This window comes from Glycine max, chromosome 16, assembly GCF_000004515.6.
Source record: "Glycine max cultivar Williams 82 chromosome 16, Glycine_max_v4.0, whole genome shotgun sequence".
Lineage (NCBI taxonomy): Eukaryota > Viridiplantae > Streptophyta > Magnoliopsida > Fabales > Fabaceae > Glycine > Glycine max.
The window spans coordinates 10516992-10532876 of record NC_038252.2 but is presented as its reverse complement, the minus strand read 5'-3'; the positions used below and the strand labels follow the sequence as shown (position 1 = coordinate 10532876).

General features: G+C 36.2%; 1 protein-coding gene across 1 annotated transcript in view; it reads right to left on the bottom strand.

The window, feature by feature from the left end:
* Positions 1-15653, bottom strand: part of LOC100814770 (uncharacterized) — a 42884-nt gene extending 27231 nt beyond the window's left edge. The window contains exon 1 of the mRNA XM_026126085.1: positions 15099-15653. Within this exon, the coding sequence (XP_025981870.1) occupies positions 15099-15653 (555 nt within the window). The remainder of the gene's footprint in view (positions 1-15098) is intronic.
* Between the last annotated feature and the right edge of the window lie 232 nt (positions 15654-15885).

Here is a 15885-nt window from a genome sequence, read left to right as displayed (position 1 = left end):
AGGTCACAAGTAAGTGAGAGAGAGCTGCAGAATGTATAAAAAGGGTTGTTCTTCACTCACTCTCAGTCACAGCTAGTCTATATACCAGTTTGGAAATATTCTCTCTAAATCCAATTAATGCTGCCATTCACATTTAACACTTCTGGCAGCATCTAGCATTCGTTCATTGAGCTTGTGACTAAGTTCTTTTAAGTCTTTCACTCTTTTCATAGAAAAGGTGGCTGAAGGAGTTGCATCAGTTGCTTGTACATTGAACTTTTAGTTGGCAGCCACATTTGTTCGTTTCTTAGCTGCATCGAGAGGAATAAAAGGATTTGTAAACCAGAGGTAAGAAGTTCCCTTTCAATAAATCTATTACCAATAATCTCTATAAGAATAGAATCCTTCCTTGAAAAAATGATACCTGTTATTGTCTCTAACTGTAATTTCCTTATTGTATAGTTTTGACACTAATTTTGCAAATGAATGGCAATGAGAACACATTCGAAGATTTTTTACTACCCGTATGGGTATACATTGACCAGTAGTGATTAATCCATAAGCCATGGCTAGTTTCTCACTAACTCTGCCACCACTCTTCACTTCCCAAAGAGGAAAGAAAGAAACTGTTGAACTTTTTTTCAACTAAATCAATCACTAGCTTCCATTTCTTCACAGGTAGAACTGTGAATGTGCATCACAACTTTTTGATCTTGTTCCTAAAATGTTAGTATGATCCCCTTTTCCCTTTTCTTTGTATCAACACGTTGAAACTTGAAACCTATGTTGCATTCTCCTTTTCTGCATTTGGGGCGTTGAATCTATTGTAATTATGAACTCAATCATCCAAAATTTGTAAATTTCCATGGAAAAGCCATTGTGGCTGAAGTTTTACTTGTTATTCTTTGTCATTTGGGGGTCCCTTTGGGTTGATATGGCATTTTCTACTTTTTTTTGGAACTGGGTTTGGAAGCTTTTTATGGCATTGGGATTGGCCTAGAGTAATCCCTTCATTTTCTTTTTGTTTCAGTTGTACTATTTTATGGTGGTGATTCTTCTGGGTGTTGGCACTTGTATTACTTGGTGTTTAAGGTTTATGATGGGTGTTGGTAAGATTGGACCTTTTTTCATGTTCTTCTGGTCCTTCTCTATCTTCAACATAAAGCTTTTTTACTTTTAATATCTTTGTGTGTTTTTGTTAGTTTGCTGTTAGCAAGCAAGTTGTATTAGGTAATCCATAAAGACGATGTCTTTTGTTTTCTGGTGTTGACGATTGAGGTCATGCAAGTTCAACCATTTGGGAGGCATGTGCTAATTATAATTAATTAAAAACAAAATCAAATAAAAATGACATAATAATATGATATTCAAATAACCCAGCCAACAAAAGAAAATCATTATACAAACACTAATTAAAAACTCTAAGCAAACTGAATGTATAGATACATAGATGCACTTCAACAAGTTTAGCTTTATATGCTTAGAAATACAGGCATTCATGAATCATGAAATTAACTATTATTGCTTATTGTCTATTAATTGCTGCTTATTGTCTATTACTGCAGCATATTGTAACCCACTGTTGTTCAGTACAATCCAGCATCAGCACAAGACTAGCCCCAGCCAGTCTCTGCTTGAAAAGCACATGTAAGCCTTGCACCTTTCAATCTTTTCTTGCATTGGCTATGTGGCAATTTAATGAAAACTGGTAGACTGCTACACATGTTGTTAGTTAGAGGGAATCATTTTTTTTATGCTCGGCAAAGATAGATATATATAGTAATGTTAGTACCAGAGGTACACAGATTACAAGGAAGGATTGTGAAGCAAATGGTTCCAAAATCAGACTTGAGACAGTTTGAAAAAGAACCAAAAACTGACTATATCAATATGAATTGACAACCAAATACATAATAGATCCTAGCCAAAGCATAGTCTAAGATTAGAGGACCATTGATTATAATGGATTACAAAATGTGGCTCAAAATTTATGAGCCATGTCTACAACAGAAACAATGCATCGTCCAACAATTTATTGACATTGAAGGAAATGTAGCATGTCGTGTTCTAAAACATACACACATACACACAAACACACACATCACACACACACACACACAAACCCTAATGACACACATACACACACACACACACTCATCTCTCTCTCTCTGACACACACAAACCCTAATGACACACAGACACACACACTCATCACAGACACACACACACACACACTCATCACACATACTCCCTCATCACACACACACACAATAAATAAACACACACAAACCCTAATGACACACACACACACACAGACACACACAAACCCTAATGACACACACTCATCACACACAGACCCTAATGACACACACACACACTTATCACACACAGACACACACAAACCCTAATGACACACATACACACTCATCATACAAACACACACACACACACACACACACACACACACACACACACACACACACACAGACAGACTCATCACACACACCCATGACACACTCAATAAATAAACACACACAGACACACACTCATCACACACAGACACACACAAACCCTAATGACACACACATACACACACACACACACACACACACACACACACTCACACACACACACACACTCATGACACACATAAACCCCAATGAAACACACTCATCATACACACACACACACACCCTCATCAGATACACACACACACACACACACACAAATGCTAACAACACACACTCATCATAGAAAAACATCCACTCCCCACCATCTCCTCCTAAGAATCCCTACAAGTACCCATCTCCCCTACCTCTAGTGTACCCTTGCCCTCACCCCCATCCTCACCCACACCCACACCCACACCCACACCCTTCCTATGTCCACCAAAGAAAAAACCATACTATTACCACTCACTACACGCACGTTGATATTTGTCTGTAATCGAAATTTAGATTTTGTATGTTCTTGTACGTCATCAATGTAATTTGCTATATAAACAACTGTTGTTCTTGCTGAGTGAACCTTAGATTCCCGTTTGAGACTGAATGCAATGATTCTTGTGGACAGTTTGCATTATTCATTGTATTTAGTCTTGAATTGTCCGTTTGGACAGTTTGGGGAGACTGGTATTTTTATGTTAGATTCATTCGTTAAGGTTATTATTATTTTGTTTAATTTGATGAAATTTCGGTACAATTCATTTCAAGTTGTTCTCTAAGTGCATACTTGATTATCGGGAAATTAATTTCACCGATGTCATGTCGTGTACTTGGAGACCAATGCAAAATGCTACCGAAATTTAGTCAAAATTTTCAAAATAATGTTAACCCTAATGTATGAAGCTAACATAAAAGACAGTCTTCCTAAATGGGATAGGGCCACACCTATAAATAAAAAAGTGAGATTTTCATGCATTGAATTGCTTAGATGGATCGAAGTTGGATGAATCAAAGTCGCATGAGCCCAGAATATGAGGATGGCGGCGAGCAGTTTTTGCAATTTGCTTTAGAAAGAGGTCGACCGAATGAATAAGGAAAATATTATTGTCCTTGCATCAACTGTTTGAACGGAAGATGACAACTATTGGACGACATACGAGAGCATCTATTGTGTGATGGGATTAAGAAGAATTACATGACATGGATATGGCATGGTGAAGTGACAGACATGCATAGTGGGTCCCAAACTGAACTGTTTGATGTAGAAATGAGAGATCGCTTGGAGGACATGATTCGTGACCTTGGACAAGAGTCTTTTCAGCAAGCACACACCCCTGTGTATGAAGGATTGCAGAGTGATTCAAAGAGACCTTTGTATACGGGGTGCAAGAATTCCTTAACCCTATTGTCTGCAGTGTTAAGTCTGGTTAATGTGAAGGCCAGGTATGGGTGGAGAGACAAAAGTTTTACCTTACTGCTTGAGGTAGTGCACAATTTTCTTCCAGAGGACAACACGCTACCTAAAAATTACTATAAGGCAAAAAAGATACTTTGTCCAATGAGTATGGAGTATCAGAAGATTCATGCTTGCCCCAATGATTGCATACTATACATGCATGAATTCCAAAAAATGTCCAAATGCCTTATTTGTGGGACTTCATGATACAAAGTAAAGGATGAAGAGGAAAGCAGTTATGATGAAAACTCAAAGAAGGGCCCTCTAGCGAAGGTTTTGTGGTATCTTCCAATCATTCCAAGGTTTAAGCATCTTTTTTATAACGAGGACGATGCAAAAGACCTTACATGGCATGCAAATTGAAGGATTTCTGATGGAATGATTCGTCATCCGATTGATTGCTCGCAGTGGAAGAAGATTGATGGTTTGTATCTGGATTTTGGGAAAGAGCCAAGAAATCTTAGACTTGGACTAGCCAGTGATGGAATGAATCCATATGGCACCTCAACACAGTTCATGGCCAGTTCTGCTAGTAATTTACAATTTGCCTCTTTGGTTGTGCATGAAGCGAAAATACATGATGTTGTCTATGATAATATCGGGCCCAAGATAGCCAAGAAATGACATTGATGCTTATCTAAGCCCGTTGATTGAAGACCTGAGAAAGTTGTGGGATACAGGGGTTTTAGTGTTTGATGTGTTTTGCAAGGAGACGTTTGAAATGCGTACAATGCTTTTTTGTACCATTAATGACTTTCCAGCATATGGGAATCTCAGCGGTTACAGTGTTAAGGGTCATCATGCATGCCCCATCTATGAAGAAAACACAAGTTACATACAACTAAAACATGGAAGAAAAACATTCTACAGTAGGCATCACCGTTTTCTAACACCCAATCATCCTTACAGACAACTAAAAAAAGCTTTTAATGGAAGTCAAGAGCACGATATTGCGCTGATACCATTGAGTGGTAAGCAGGTATACTAGTGGGTTCAACCTCTGAATACTGTATTTGGAAAGACCTAAAAGAAAGATAAAAGTAAGACTTGCATATGGAAGAAGAGATCCATTTTTTTATCTTCTGTACTGGTCTGATCTAGACATTAGACATTGTATTAATGTTATGCATATGGAGAAAAATGTATGTGACAGTGTGATTAGGATGCTCCTTAACATTCAAGGCAAGACGAAGGATGGCTTGAATACCCGTCAAGATCTAGCTGAGATGGGGATATGATCACAGTTGCATCCAAGGTCTGATGGGAAGAAAATTTACTTGCCCCCAGCTTGTTATACTTTGTCCAAAAGGAGAAGATAATTTTTTGTCAGTGTCTTCGTTGGGTAAAGGTTCTACAAGGATACTCTTCAAATATTAAGAGTCTTTTGCAGTTGAAGGAGCTTAAGCTTGTAGGGTTAAAGTCTCACAATTGTCACGTGTTAATGCAACAATTATTAGCTATGGCTATACGAGACATCTTGCCAAACAAAGTCAGGTTAGCCATAATTCGCCTGAGCTTTTTCTTCCATGCCATATGTAGCAAAGTCATTGATCATGTCAAGTTTGATGAGTTGGAAAATGAGGCCGCAATTATACTATGCCAGTTGGAGATGTATTTTTCCCCTACTTTCTTTGACATCATGATTCACTTGATTGTGCATCTGGTAAGAGAAATCAAATGTTGTGATCCTATTTATTTGCGGTGGATGTACCCGGTCGAGCGATACATGAAGATCTTAAAAGGGTATACAAAGAATCTATATCATCCAAAGGCATCTATTGTTGAGAGGTATATTACAGAAGAAGCCATTGAATTTTGTTTAGCATACATTGAGAAGGCTAAACCTGTTGGCCTTCCTGAGTCTTGGCATGATGACAGAGTGGGTGGTAAGGGTTCAAGAGGACTGCATGTGATCACTCCAAGTCTAGAAGATTTGTTACAAACTCACTTGTATGTCTTGAACAACAGTAATGAAGTTTTGCCATAAATACTTAAGCATGAAGCTTTAGTCAAACAGAATAATCCAAAAATGTCAAAGAATTAAGTGTTGAAAAAGCATAACAAGACTTTCTATGATTGGTTTAAAGATACAATCATTGCAGATGAAAATGTTTCAGAAACACTAAGAAAGCTAGCAGATGGGCCAAAAAGAAATGTTATAACTTGGCAAGGATATGACATAAACAAGTATTCATTTTACACAAAAGCACAAGACGACAAAAGTACAATGTAGAATAGCGGGGTCACCCTAAGGGCTGAATCTCAACCCTTCACAAGTATGCATGATGCCAATCCCTATGTAGATTGTTGGATCGAGTGGCCTCAGAATAATTAAGAAGGGGGGGGGTTGAATTAATTATTTCTAAACCTTTACTAATTAAAAATTACTCTTTTAAGGCTTTTACTAAATTGTTAAGAGAATGAGGAGTAGAAGAGAAAACTTAACAGAAAGTAAAAGCGGAAATTAAATGCACAGCGGAAAGTAAAAGAGTAGGGAAGAAGGAAACAAACACACAAGAGTTTTTATACTGGTTCGACAACAACCCGTGCCTACATCCAGTCCCCAAGCGACCTGCGGTCCTTGAGATTTCTTTCAACCTTGTAAAAATTATTTTACAAGAAAAGATCCACAAGGGATGTACCCTCCCTTGTTCTCTTTGAACCTAGTGGATGTAACATCCACTAGAACTGATCCACAAGAGATGTACCCTCTCTTGTTCTCAGTCAAACCCAAGTAGATGTACCCTCTACTTGTACCACAAAGGATGTACCCTCCAATGTGTTGAGACAAAGATCTCAGGCTGTTAAACCTTTGATACTTTGTGAATGGGGATACAAAAGAATTCTCAGGCGGTTAGTCCTTTGAACACTTTTGTATTAGGGAAAGGGAAGAATCAAAAGAATTCTCAGACTATGTCATTTTGAATTCTTTGACAAGGGAGAAGGGAGACATAAAAGAATTCAGGCGGTTAGTCCTTTGTTCTTTTGGAAAAGGGAGAAGAGAGACACAAAAAGAATTCAGGCGGTTAGTCCTTGGCAAATTCTTTTTGGCAAAGGAAGAAGAAAATGAAAAGGATGAATAGCACAAGTTTTCAAGGTTTGGAAAACCAGAAAACTTCATAAAGCTTTTGGTACAAAGAAGAAGAAGAAGAAGTTCAAAGAGATTTCAAGGCTTGTAAAGGATTGATTGGAAAAGCAAAAGTATTCAAGATTATTGAAATGTAAAACAAAGCCTTGCTTTTATAGACTCTCCATGTCTGGTCAAGAAGACCATTCAGAAGAGTTATAACTTTTAGAAAAACTTAAAACCCATTTGAAAAAGTCAAAACCTTTTTGAAGAGTTACATCTTTTGATTTTTCAGAAACAGTCACTGGTAATCGATTACCAAATAAGTGTAATCGATTACACAAAGCTTTTGAGTGAAAGGATGTGACTCTTTCACATTTAAATTTGAGTTTCAACGTTCAAGGGCACTGGTAATCAATTACCAAAACATTGTAATCGATTACTGCCTTTTGAAAATAATTGGAACGTTGTAAATTCAGTTTGAAAACTTTTTCAAACTCATTTTGCTACTGGTAATCGATTACCAGAGAGTAAAAACTCTTTGGTAAAGGTTTTTTCAAAAACTCAAGTGCTATTCAAAGTTTTGAAAATTTTTTTTAATACTTATCTTGATTGAGTCTTTTCTTCATTCTTGAATCTTGAGTCTTGAATCTTGATCTTGATTCTTGAGATCTTGAATCTTGATTCTTGATTCTAAGCTTTCTTCTTGAGTCTTGAATTTTCCTTGATTCTTGAACTCTTGACTTGTTCTTGATTCACTTGAAATGTTCTTTGATCTTTGAGCTTTTTGTTCATCACCTTTGTCATCATCTTTTGTTGTCATCATTGTTATCATCAAAACACCTTTGATCACATTCACCATGAAGCCTTGCTTCTACATAGATTACATCCCTTACTTTGAGTTCATTGATGAAATTTGGGAGCTTAACTATGTGAAATTTATTGTTTGTGTTTTCAAATGTAAATGGGTTGACAACAACACCGGCGTGCGCATCGATGATATAGGATTTATGTTGGTAGACCTAAAGAAACTTGGTTACCACAATGACCCTTTCATCAGGGCAGAACATGCTAGACAAGTATTTTATGTGCAAGACCCTTGTGATGAAAGGTGGTGCGTGGTTCTACAGGGCAAAACAATTGGTGTTAATGTAGAAGATGATGATTCATACATGGACACCTATGTTAGTCCTTTCTCCACACAAATCACTCCTAACATTGTCGGAGAAGAAGAAGCTGACGACGATTATGCTAATCGTAATGATCATGATGAAGGAGAATTAATTAACATCATCTAATGTAATTTTCTATTTATATATTTGATTTTGCTAGATTGATTTACATAAGTCATACAATTATTTTTTGTAATGTTTATTAACCCTAATTTTTTTGTATAAAGGATCATGGCTTCTCCACCTGGCTCGCCTCTTCCTCCTCCTCCTCCTTCAGACACATGTGCTTTGCCGTCTGCCGTGAAGTAGACACACAAAGCCTCACGTCTACGATCCTTGTCTACTAGACCACCTGGTGCTGAGAGACCAGTGGTCCATGTTGATCCTACTACCGGCAAGGCTGACGATCCCCACAGGAAGAAATTAAAAACATATTTGGGGATTGTGGCGCGTGATAAGGTGTACGTCACGTACGAGAACTAGAAGGAGGTCCCTACTGCTCAGAAGGACTTGATTTGGGAGGATATTCAGGTATTTTTCTTTTCTTATTTGATGTTCTTTAATTAATAGCCAAAAAATACATTATTGTAACAAATAAACCTTATTTGTTATTGTCAGGCGAAATTTGAAATCCTAGAGGCTTCTGACAGTAGGACGAAAAAGAAGCTACTTTAGACTGTCGACGAGAGATGGAAGAAGTTTAAATTAGACCTCACGAGGAAATGGGCCCTTGCAGCCAATCAGGATGGTGTGGACGACACTATCTGTGAGAAATACGAAATAAGCTAGGAAAAATGGGCCCAGTTTTTCCACTTGCAGAGACCTTTCTTGGGAGGTATGTACCTTGCCATTTAAGTTGTTTTTCAAAAAACATTAACTTGTTATAATTCATTCTAGCAATTTGAAAGATTATTGTTTTATTTTTTCAGGATGTGCGGAAAAGGAATAGGCCATCTAGAAATAGAACATTGCCCCCCATATTTTGTCTCGTGGGGGTTATGAATATTTGGAGCAGAAGCTCCTGGCTGAGAAGACGAAGAAAAAGCTGGAGGAAGCTACACAATCAGGAAGCATTGATGGCATCATCGACCCTCCATCCCCTGTCAGACACCACGTGAAGTGGAAGATGGCCTACACCAAGAAAACAAGGGAGATGACGACTGAGGCCGCAAAGGAAATCACTGAGAAGATCGTAAGTCATTTTCAACTAATCATTAGAATTATATTTCTTTATTTTGTCAATGCCATGTACAAATGTGTCTTTTTTGTGCATGATTCCTTTGAGGAACAGGCGTCACATGGATCCTTCGTCCCCCATGGACGTCCGGATGTTCTCACCGCTGCTATTGGACATCCAGAGCACCCTGGACGTGTCCATGCTGCTGGAGTCGGTGTCACCATCAAGAAATACTTCGGATTAGCTCCACGGATGTCCCGCAGCTCTTCCTCGCTGCCTCTTGAAGAATTACAACAGCTGACCCAGCAAATCAGGGACTAGCTAGAGGAGTCGATCACAGAAAAAGTGACTCAGTAGCTCATGGCATCATTCAGCCAGATGCAGTCCCAATTTCAGTCCCTGATGCAATCTCAGGGACTTGCACTACCTCTAGAGCCTCTGGTTGGTCCCTCAGGTCCTCGAGTAAGCACAAAGGAGAGTTTTGTTGATCCCTCAGGAAACGATCCTGAGACGGGTGACTCAAACAGGTGCGGCTTTTACATCGAAGCAAATCTTGCCCGCCTAGTTGCCCTTGGAAGAGTTTATGAGGGATCCACTGTTGTTCATAACACTCATTTGTTGTCTGACCATGTAAAGGTAGGTGTGGAGGAGGTTAAAGATCTAGATGCTCCCGTTCCTGTACCCACTGATGAGGTTTCCTTAGTGGGGCAGACAATTCACACCTTCCTTGCTTGGTCGACACATCTGGTCAAGCCTTTATCATACCAGGTACTTTACTCTTACTATATGTTTCTTCTTTTTCAATTAATTCATTCAGTGTGCCTCAAATTAGGCCATTTAACTTTGTTTCATGAGCAAATAGTTGTGTCTCTGGCAAAACCACCTCAAAAGCCAGATATGGAGGTCGATGATCCACTTTATCTGATGACATTGACCATCCCAGAGCTTTTCTTGAGGCCTTACCAAGTTACATGGGATGTCACCGTGTTCGGGGTCTTTAATCCAGACTTCTCACTTTACATAAAGCACAAAGACCTCTCTGAAATCGCACATGGTGGTCAATGTCTCAGCATATCAGTGTTACAGTTGTGGATTCTGTAAGTCATTTTAGATTACTTTTAATTACCTAAGTTATTGTTTTCAATTCATAAATATTTAACTTTGACTTAACATAAATAGGCATCTGATTGAAACAAGTATGCAAGCAGGGAATTCTAATCTGTATGGATTCCTCAAGCAACAGTCCATTCAGAGGTCTAGGCAATCGCAGTTTGAGGTTGAAAGTTACATAAAGAGTTGGATGTAGAGTTCAAAACATGATGTCTACCTTGGAGCCTACCTGAATGGGTAAGTCACACAAAATAACTGAATTTAATTAATGTTTACTAATATACTAACCCATATTCATCTCCACTGCAGTGGACACTAGCAGATGGTGGTCATCCTGCCCAAGGAACACCTAGTTGTCTGATTTTGTTCATTGCATAACAGGCCGGACAACTACCTTAAGGGGATAATTAACAGGTTAGTGTTCTTTTCAATACGTTTGCATTGAAATACCTCAACAATACCAGTTTTTAATTGTTACTAATCTGGAACAATGCTTTAAAAGGTCTTGATGATGCTCCCCAGCCTAAATCAAAGGCTGCTGCTAAGTGGATTGTCGTCAAGGTACGTCATTTACATAAAACTTCCACTTATATATACTTCTTATGTGTGTGTACACTAATTGTTTAATTAATATCCAAATTTCATTATGTATTTAGTGTAATAGACAAAAAGGAAACACTAAGTGCGGCTATTATGTCATGCATTAGATGTCCACCATCATATTAGGAAGTTTCAGGAATAACTGGGAAGCGGTACGTTTATCTCAAACAAATTTGATTTTTTTATAATTTGTATTACATAATTAACTTATCATTTATTTCATCATGTAGTATTTTAACGATCCTAGACCATTGGAGCCAGAGAGATTAAAGGCGCTTCGGATCCAGTGAGCACAGTATTATCTCCGAGTTAGAGCTCAAAGCTAGGATTTAGGGACATTAAGTTTAGCTTAGTTTACTTTGGTTTAACATTTTTGCCATTTCCTATGTTATTTGAACATTGAATTCATTTGTTGATAGTTGTTAATAATAAATAAATTATTCATTGTTTATTGTGATTAAAACTGCTTGAAAGTAGAATAAAATGTTTATTTGCTGTGAATTGGGTCTGAAATTGCATTTTATAGGTACAATTTTGGGTAGATTGTAAAAACAGAAAGTTTATATAAAAAAAAACTTGAAAACAACATCGGTTATTAACAAAAATCAATGTTAATATAGTAAACAACATCGGTTATTTAGAAAAATCGATGTCAACATACACCTTAACATCGATTTTTCAATAAATCGATGTTGGTTATTTCTAATAACATCGGTTATTTATACATAACTGATGTTAATATACAAACGTTAACATCAGTTATTTATACATAACCGATGTTAATATACAAACGTTAACATTAGTTATTTATAAATAACCGATATTATATATAACTAACTACAACAAAATAAATGTAAAGATGATGGACGTTCACATCGGTCATACATAAAAAATCGATGTTAATTTATTAGTTAACATCAGTTTTATATCAAAACTGATGTCAACGTTCATCATGTATACACTTATTTTGTTGTAGTTCTTTATATATAGCATCAGTTATTTAGAAAATCGATGTCAGCATTTTTATGTTAACATCGATTTTTAAAAACCGATGTTAACAATAATACATTCAACATCGGTACTTTCAACATCGTTTTTAAAACCAATGTAAAATGTCGTAAATAACCGATGTTGAAAGTGTATTTTCAAATAGTGATAGTATGTAATACCTTAATCTCTAAGACTGTAATTATGCTTTGATTATTCTACTTCTTTATTTGTTAATGCATGTTAGTCAATTTAATTTCACGATCCTTTAAAGTTAAGAAAACTTGAATTGGAATTTTAGTGACCTCTTTTTAAACCTTTCATTAGTTGCTTTCTAAGGTTGATAACTCGTAGTAGATAAAACATTTTATTCAAAACAATTAAAGCGGAATTAAATAAATAGAACATATCAAACTACAATATATATAAATATGCATAAGTGTTTTCCAGAATAAAGGTGGTGAGTATAACCTCAAGTACAAATACAACTTCATATGGTGACAAAGTAGATGAACGAAATACATACATAAACTAAAGTCCTAAAGCATAGATCCACTCAGATCAAATACATATAAAATAAAAAGGTTCTACACTCAGAGTAATCATCTATAATGCCTAACCCAATGCAAGCAAAAAGGCATAGGTCAACAAACGTCCGCGTATAAGAGAGGTATCCAAGGAAGTAATTCACATCTCTGATCATGTCTAGTATCCATTGCCTCCAAGCACACTTCAACCTCTATATACATAATATACTTAACAAATAGATAAACATTGTATTATAATAATAAAAATATATCTAACTTCAAAGCTTTTATATATATATATATATAACATGGTAGTATACAAATATATATAATATAAAATAATATAAGTACATTCCAAAATATGAATAAAACAAACAAGGATATATACTTACTACGTGTAAATAAAACACTAATATAGATTCCCTAATCCTTATGTGAATCAATTTCAAGCCTTTATAATATATACAAATAATATGGCAAAGATAGTAATACAAATCCAAGATTAGTCATTCACTACTACAAAAAGTGTCTTTTAAGTCGGTCCTATATGACCTTCTAAAATGGTTTTGCACCGTCTTAGAAAGCGGCGTCATAATTTGGTGTTGTGCTTTCTAAATCAGTTTTTCAACCGTTGTAGATAGTAGCATTTTCTAAGACGGTTATGTGAACAACCGTCTTAGAATCCAATAGATACTAAGGCATTTCTCAGTCCACCCGTCTTAAAATGGCATCCGCAGCATGCAAAATTTAAGATGGTTATTCAATAATCGTCTTAAAAAGTTAAACATTCTAAATCGGTTAAAAATGACCATCGTAGTATGTTTGAGATTTTAAGACGGTCATTTGAGCTTGACTTTCTACAACGGTTATACTTATAACCGCCGTCTTAGAATCTCAAGCATACTACGACGGTCATTTATAACCGCCTTAGTTTTTCTTTTGTTTTTTTTTTGTTATTAATTTTTTTTTTGTTACTATTTTTTTTTTGTTATTGATGTGTCATTATTTTCTCCTATTTCTTAACCTTTTTTGTCACCATTTTAATTACTGATTAGCTTTAATTGTCAAATTAATTATGCAGTTTTATCATTTGGGCCTACTTGACTAATTTTGTGTTTTTAATTTAATTTCAGGAGAATTATAAGCAATTGGGCTTGAATCCGGAATTGGGCTTGGACTTGAAGAGAACAGACAATTTTATTTTATCAAATCTTATCTTATCCAAATTTTATTTCATCTAGATTTTATTTCGTCCAGATTTTATTTCATCCAATCTTATCTTATCTTGTCCAGATTTTATTTTATTTCGTTTATGGGCTTGGACTTAAAATAGATTTGTAAGCTTTGGGGCTGAGGACCTATATAACAGCACCAGGGTTTTAGTTTTGAGAGGTTTTTTTGGGGGAGGAGAATAATTCTAGGGTTTTAGAATTCCAGTTTTTACTGTTCATGCACACTGTTCACGTAGAATAAAATTCGTTTTCTGCAATTTCGTTTCTACTTCAATCTACAATTTCATTTTCAGTTGATTAATGGAAGACTAAGTCTCCAGCGTTGTTTTCTCTTGAGGATCAAGCACAACTCTCTTTGAGGTTTTGTTATTACTATTGAATTCTGATCAGTTTTTCCTCTTCACCAATTACTCTATATTTGTTGCTATTAATCCATGCATGCTTAGTGCTTGATTAATTGTCTCTGCACTTAATTTATGTTCATGCTTAATGATCAATTTCGTTCATGATTAATTGGTGTATGTATTGCTTAATCACATAATGACAGCCTTATGTTAATTTTCACTCAGTAATTAAATTTAGGATTGGATTAAGTGGTTGAACAAGTTAGGGATAAATCCTCGTAACCTAGGATAAGAGACTTGCTTGTGAATCAAGGGAAAACAACATGTTTTAATTCTGTTATTTTCTAATTAAAAATTGCTCGCTGTTTAAATTACAAAAACAAACAACCCCCCCAATTCGTTATTGTTTTATCACTATCTATTATGAACGTTGGTTGACCATTGCTCGTTGGGAGACGACCTAGGATCACTTCCTAGATACTGCATTTTTAATGTTTACTAGTGTTTTGCCTGTGCCGGCGCTCGAGCTATACTCCTATTTCAATATTACCAACACATATGCAAAGTTCAATAACGATGTTTATTTGAATGATAATAATGTTGACATATGTTTAGAAAAAAACAACAAAAGATGTAGGACTTGTAAGTATAACAATTTGGTAAGCACACCTGCTTATAAGTTTGCAAATACTTTTTTGTATACCACATTAATGGTAGTATTTTTTGCAATTCCTTGTTTATCATGAATAAGAATACATAGTCCTTTTTTACTTTGCACTCGTGAAAGTGCAACATATAGTTGGCCATGACAAAATACTGGGTTTGGCAAATACAATCTAACATGTGCCAAGGACTGTCCTTGAGACTTGTTTATAGTCATTGCAAATGAAACGATGAATGAAAATTGTCTTCTAATTAATTTGAATGGCCATGGAGAATCGGAAGGAGACATATTCATTCTTGGTATGTATGTCCTATGACCTACATTGGGTCCAGTTATTACCTCTGCTTCAACTACATTGGTTCCAAGTTTGGTGACAATTAGCCGAGTTCCATTGCATAAACCATCTGCCTGGTCCAAATTTCGGAGTAGCATGATGGGAGTACCAATCTTGATTCTTAGCTTGTGATTAGGTATCCCTGATGTTTTCAAGGTGTTAAGAAACTCAAGTGTTAGTACTCCAAAAGCAGGATTGAGTAGTTCATCAGATTTGTCAACACTATCAACACTACAATACTCTTTCTCATCACCAGGAATCAAACACAGGACATAGTCATTTATTTTGTCAACAACATCTTTTGTTGAGGCTAGGATAGCTCTCTTTTGCAAGAAATTTGCGTTGTTGTAGTTTTGTAATAAATCTGGATATGTTGCATCAACAATTGCTTGGATAGGATCCTCAAAATCCATTATAAGAAACTCATCTGGGATGATGATTTTGCAATGTCCATCGTTAGGTTGGCCAAGTTTGCCATCACCTATGTCTAGTAACCAATCAGAAAACTGTTTGAGTTCATAAGTGCTGCTATGGTTAGAAGGATTGGATTGCAAGCACATATTTTTTGTCAATTTTAGAATTTGACAATGATCCCAAATGTATGATGCATTTAGAGATGCATGGACAATATCAGAGTGATTAACTCTTGGAACAACATGTAATATTTGTCAAAAATCACCACCAAAAACAATAACCTTTCCCCCAAAAGGTTTGTCGTTGTGCATGATGTCTTTTAAGTTTTTGTCAAGTGCCTCAAAACTAAATTTGTGACACATTAGAGCTTCGTCCCAA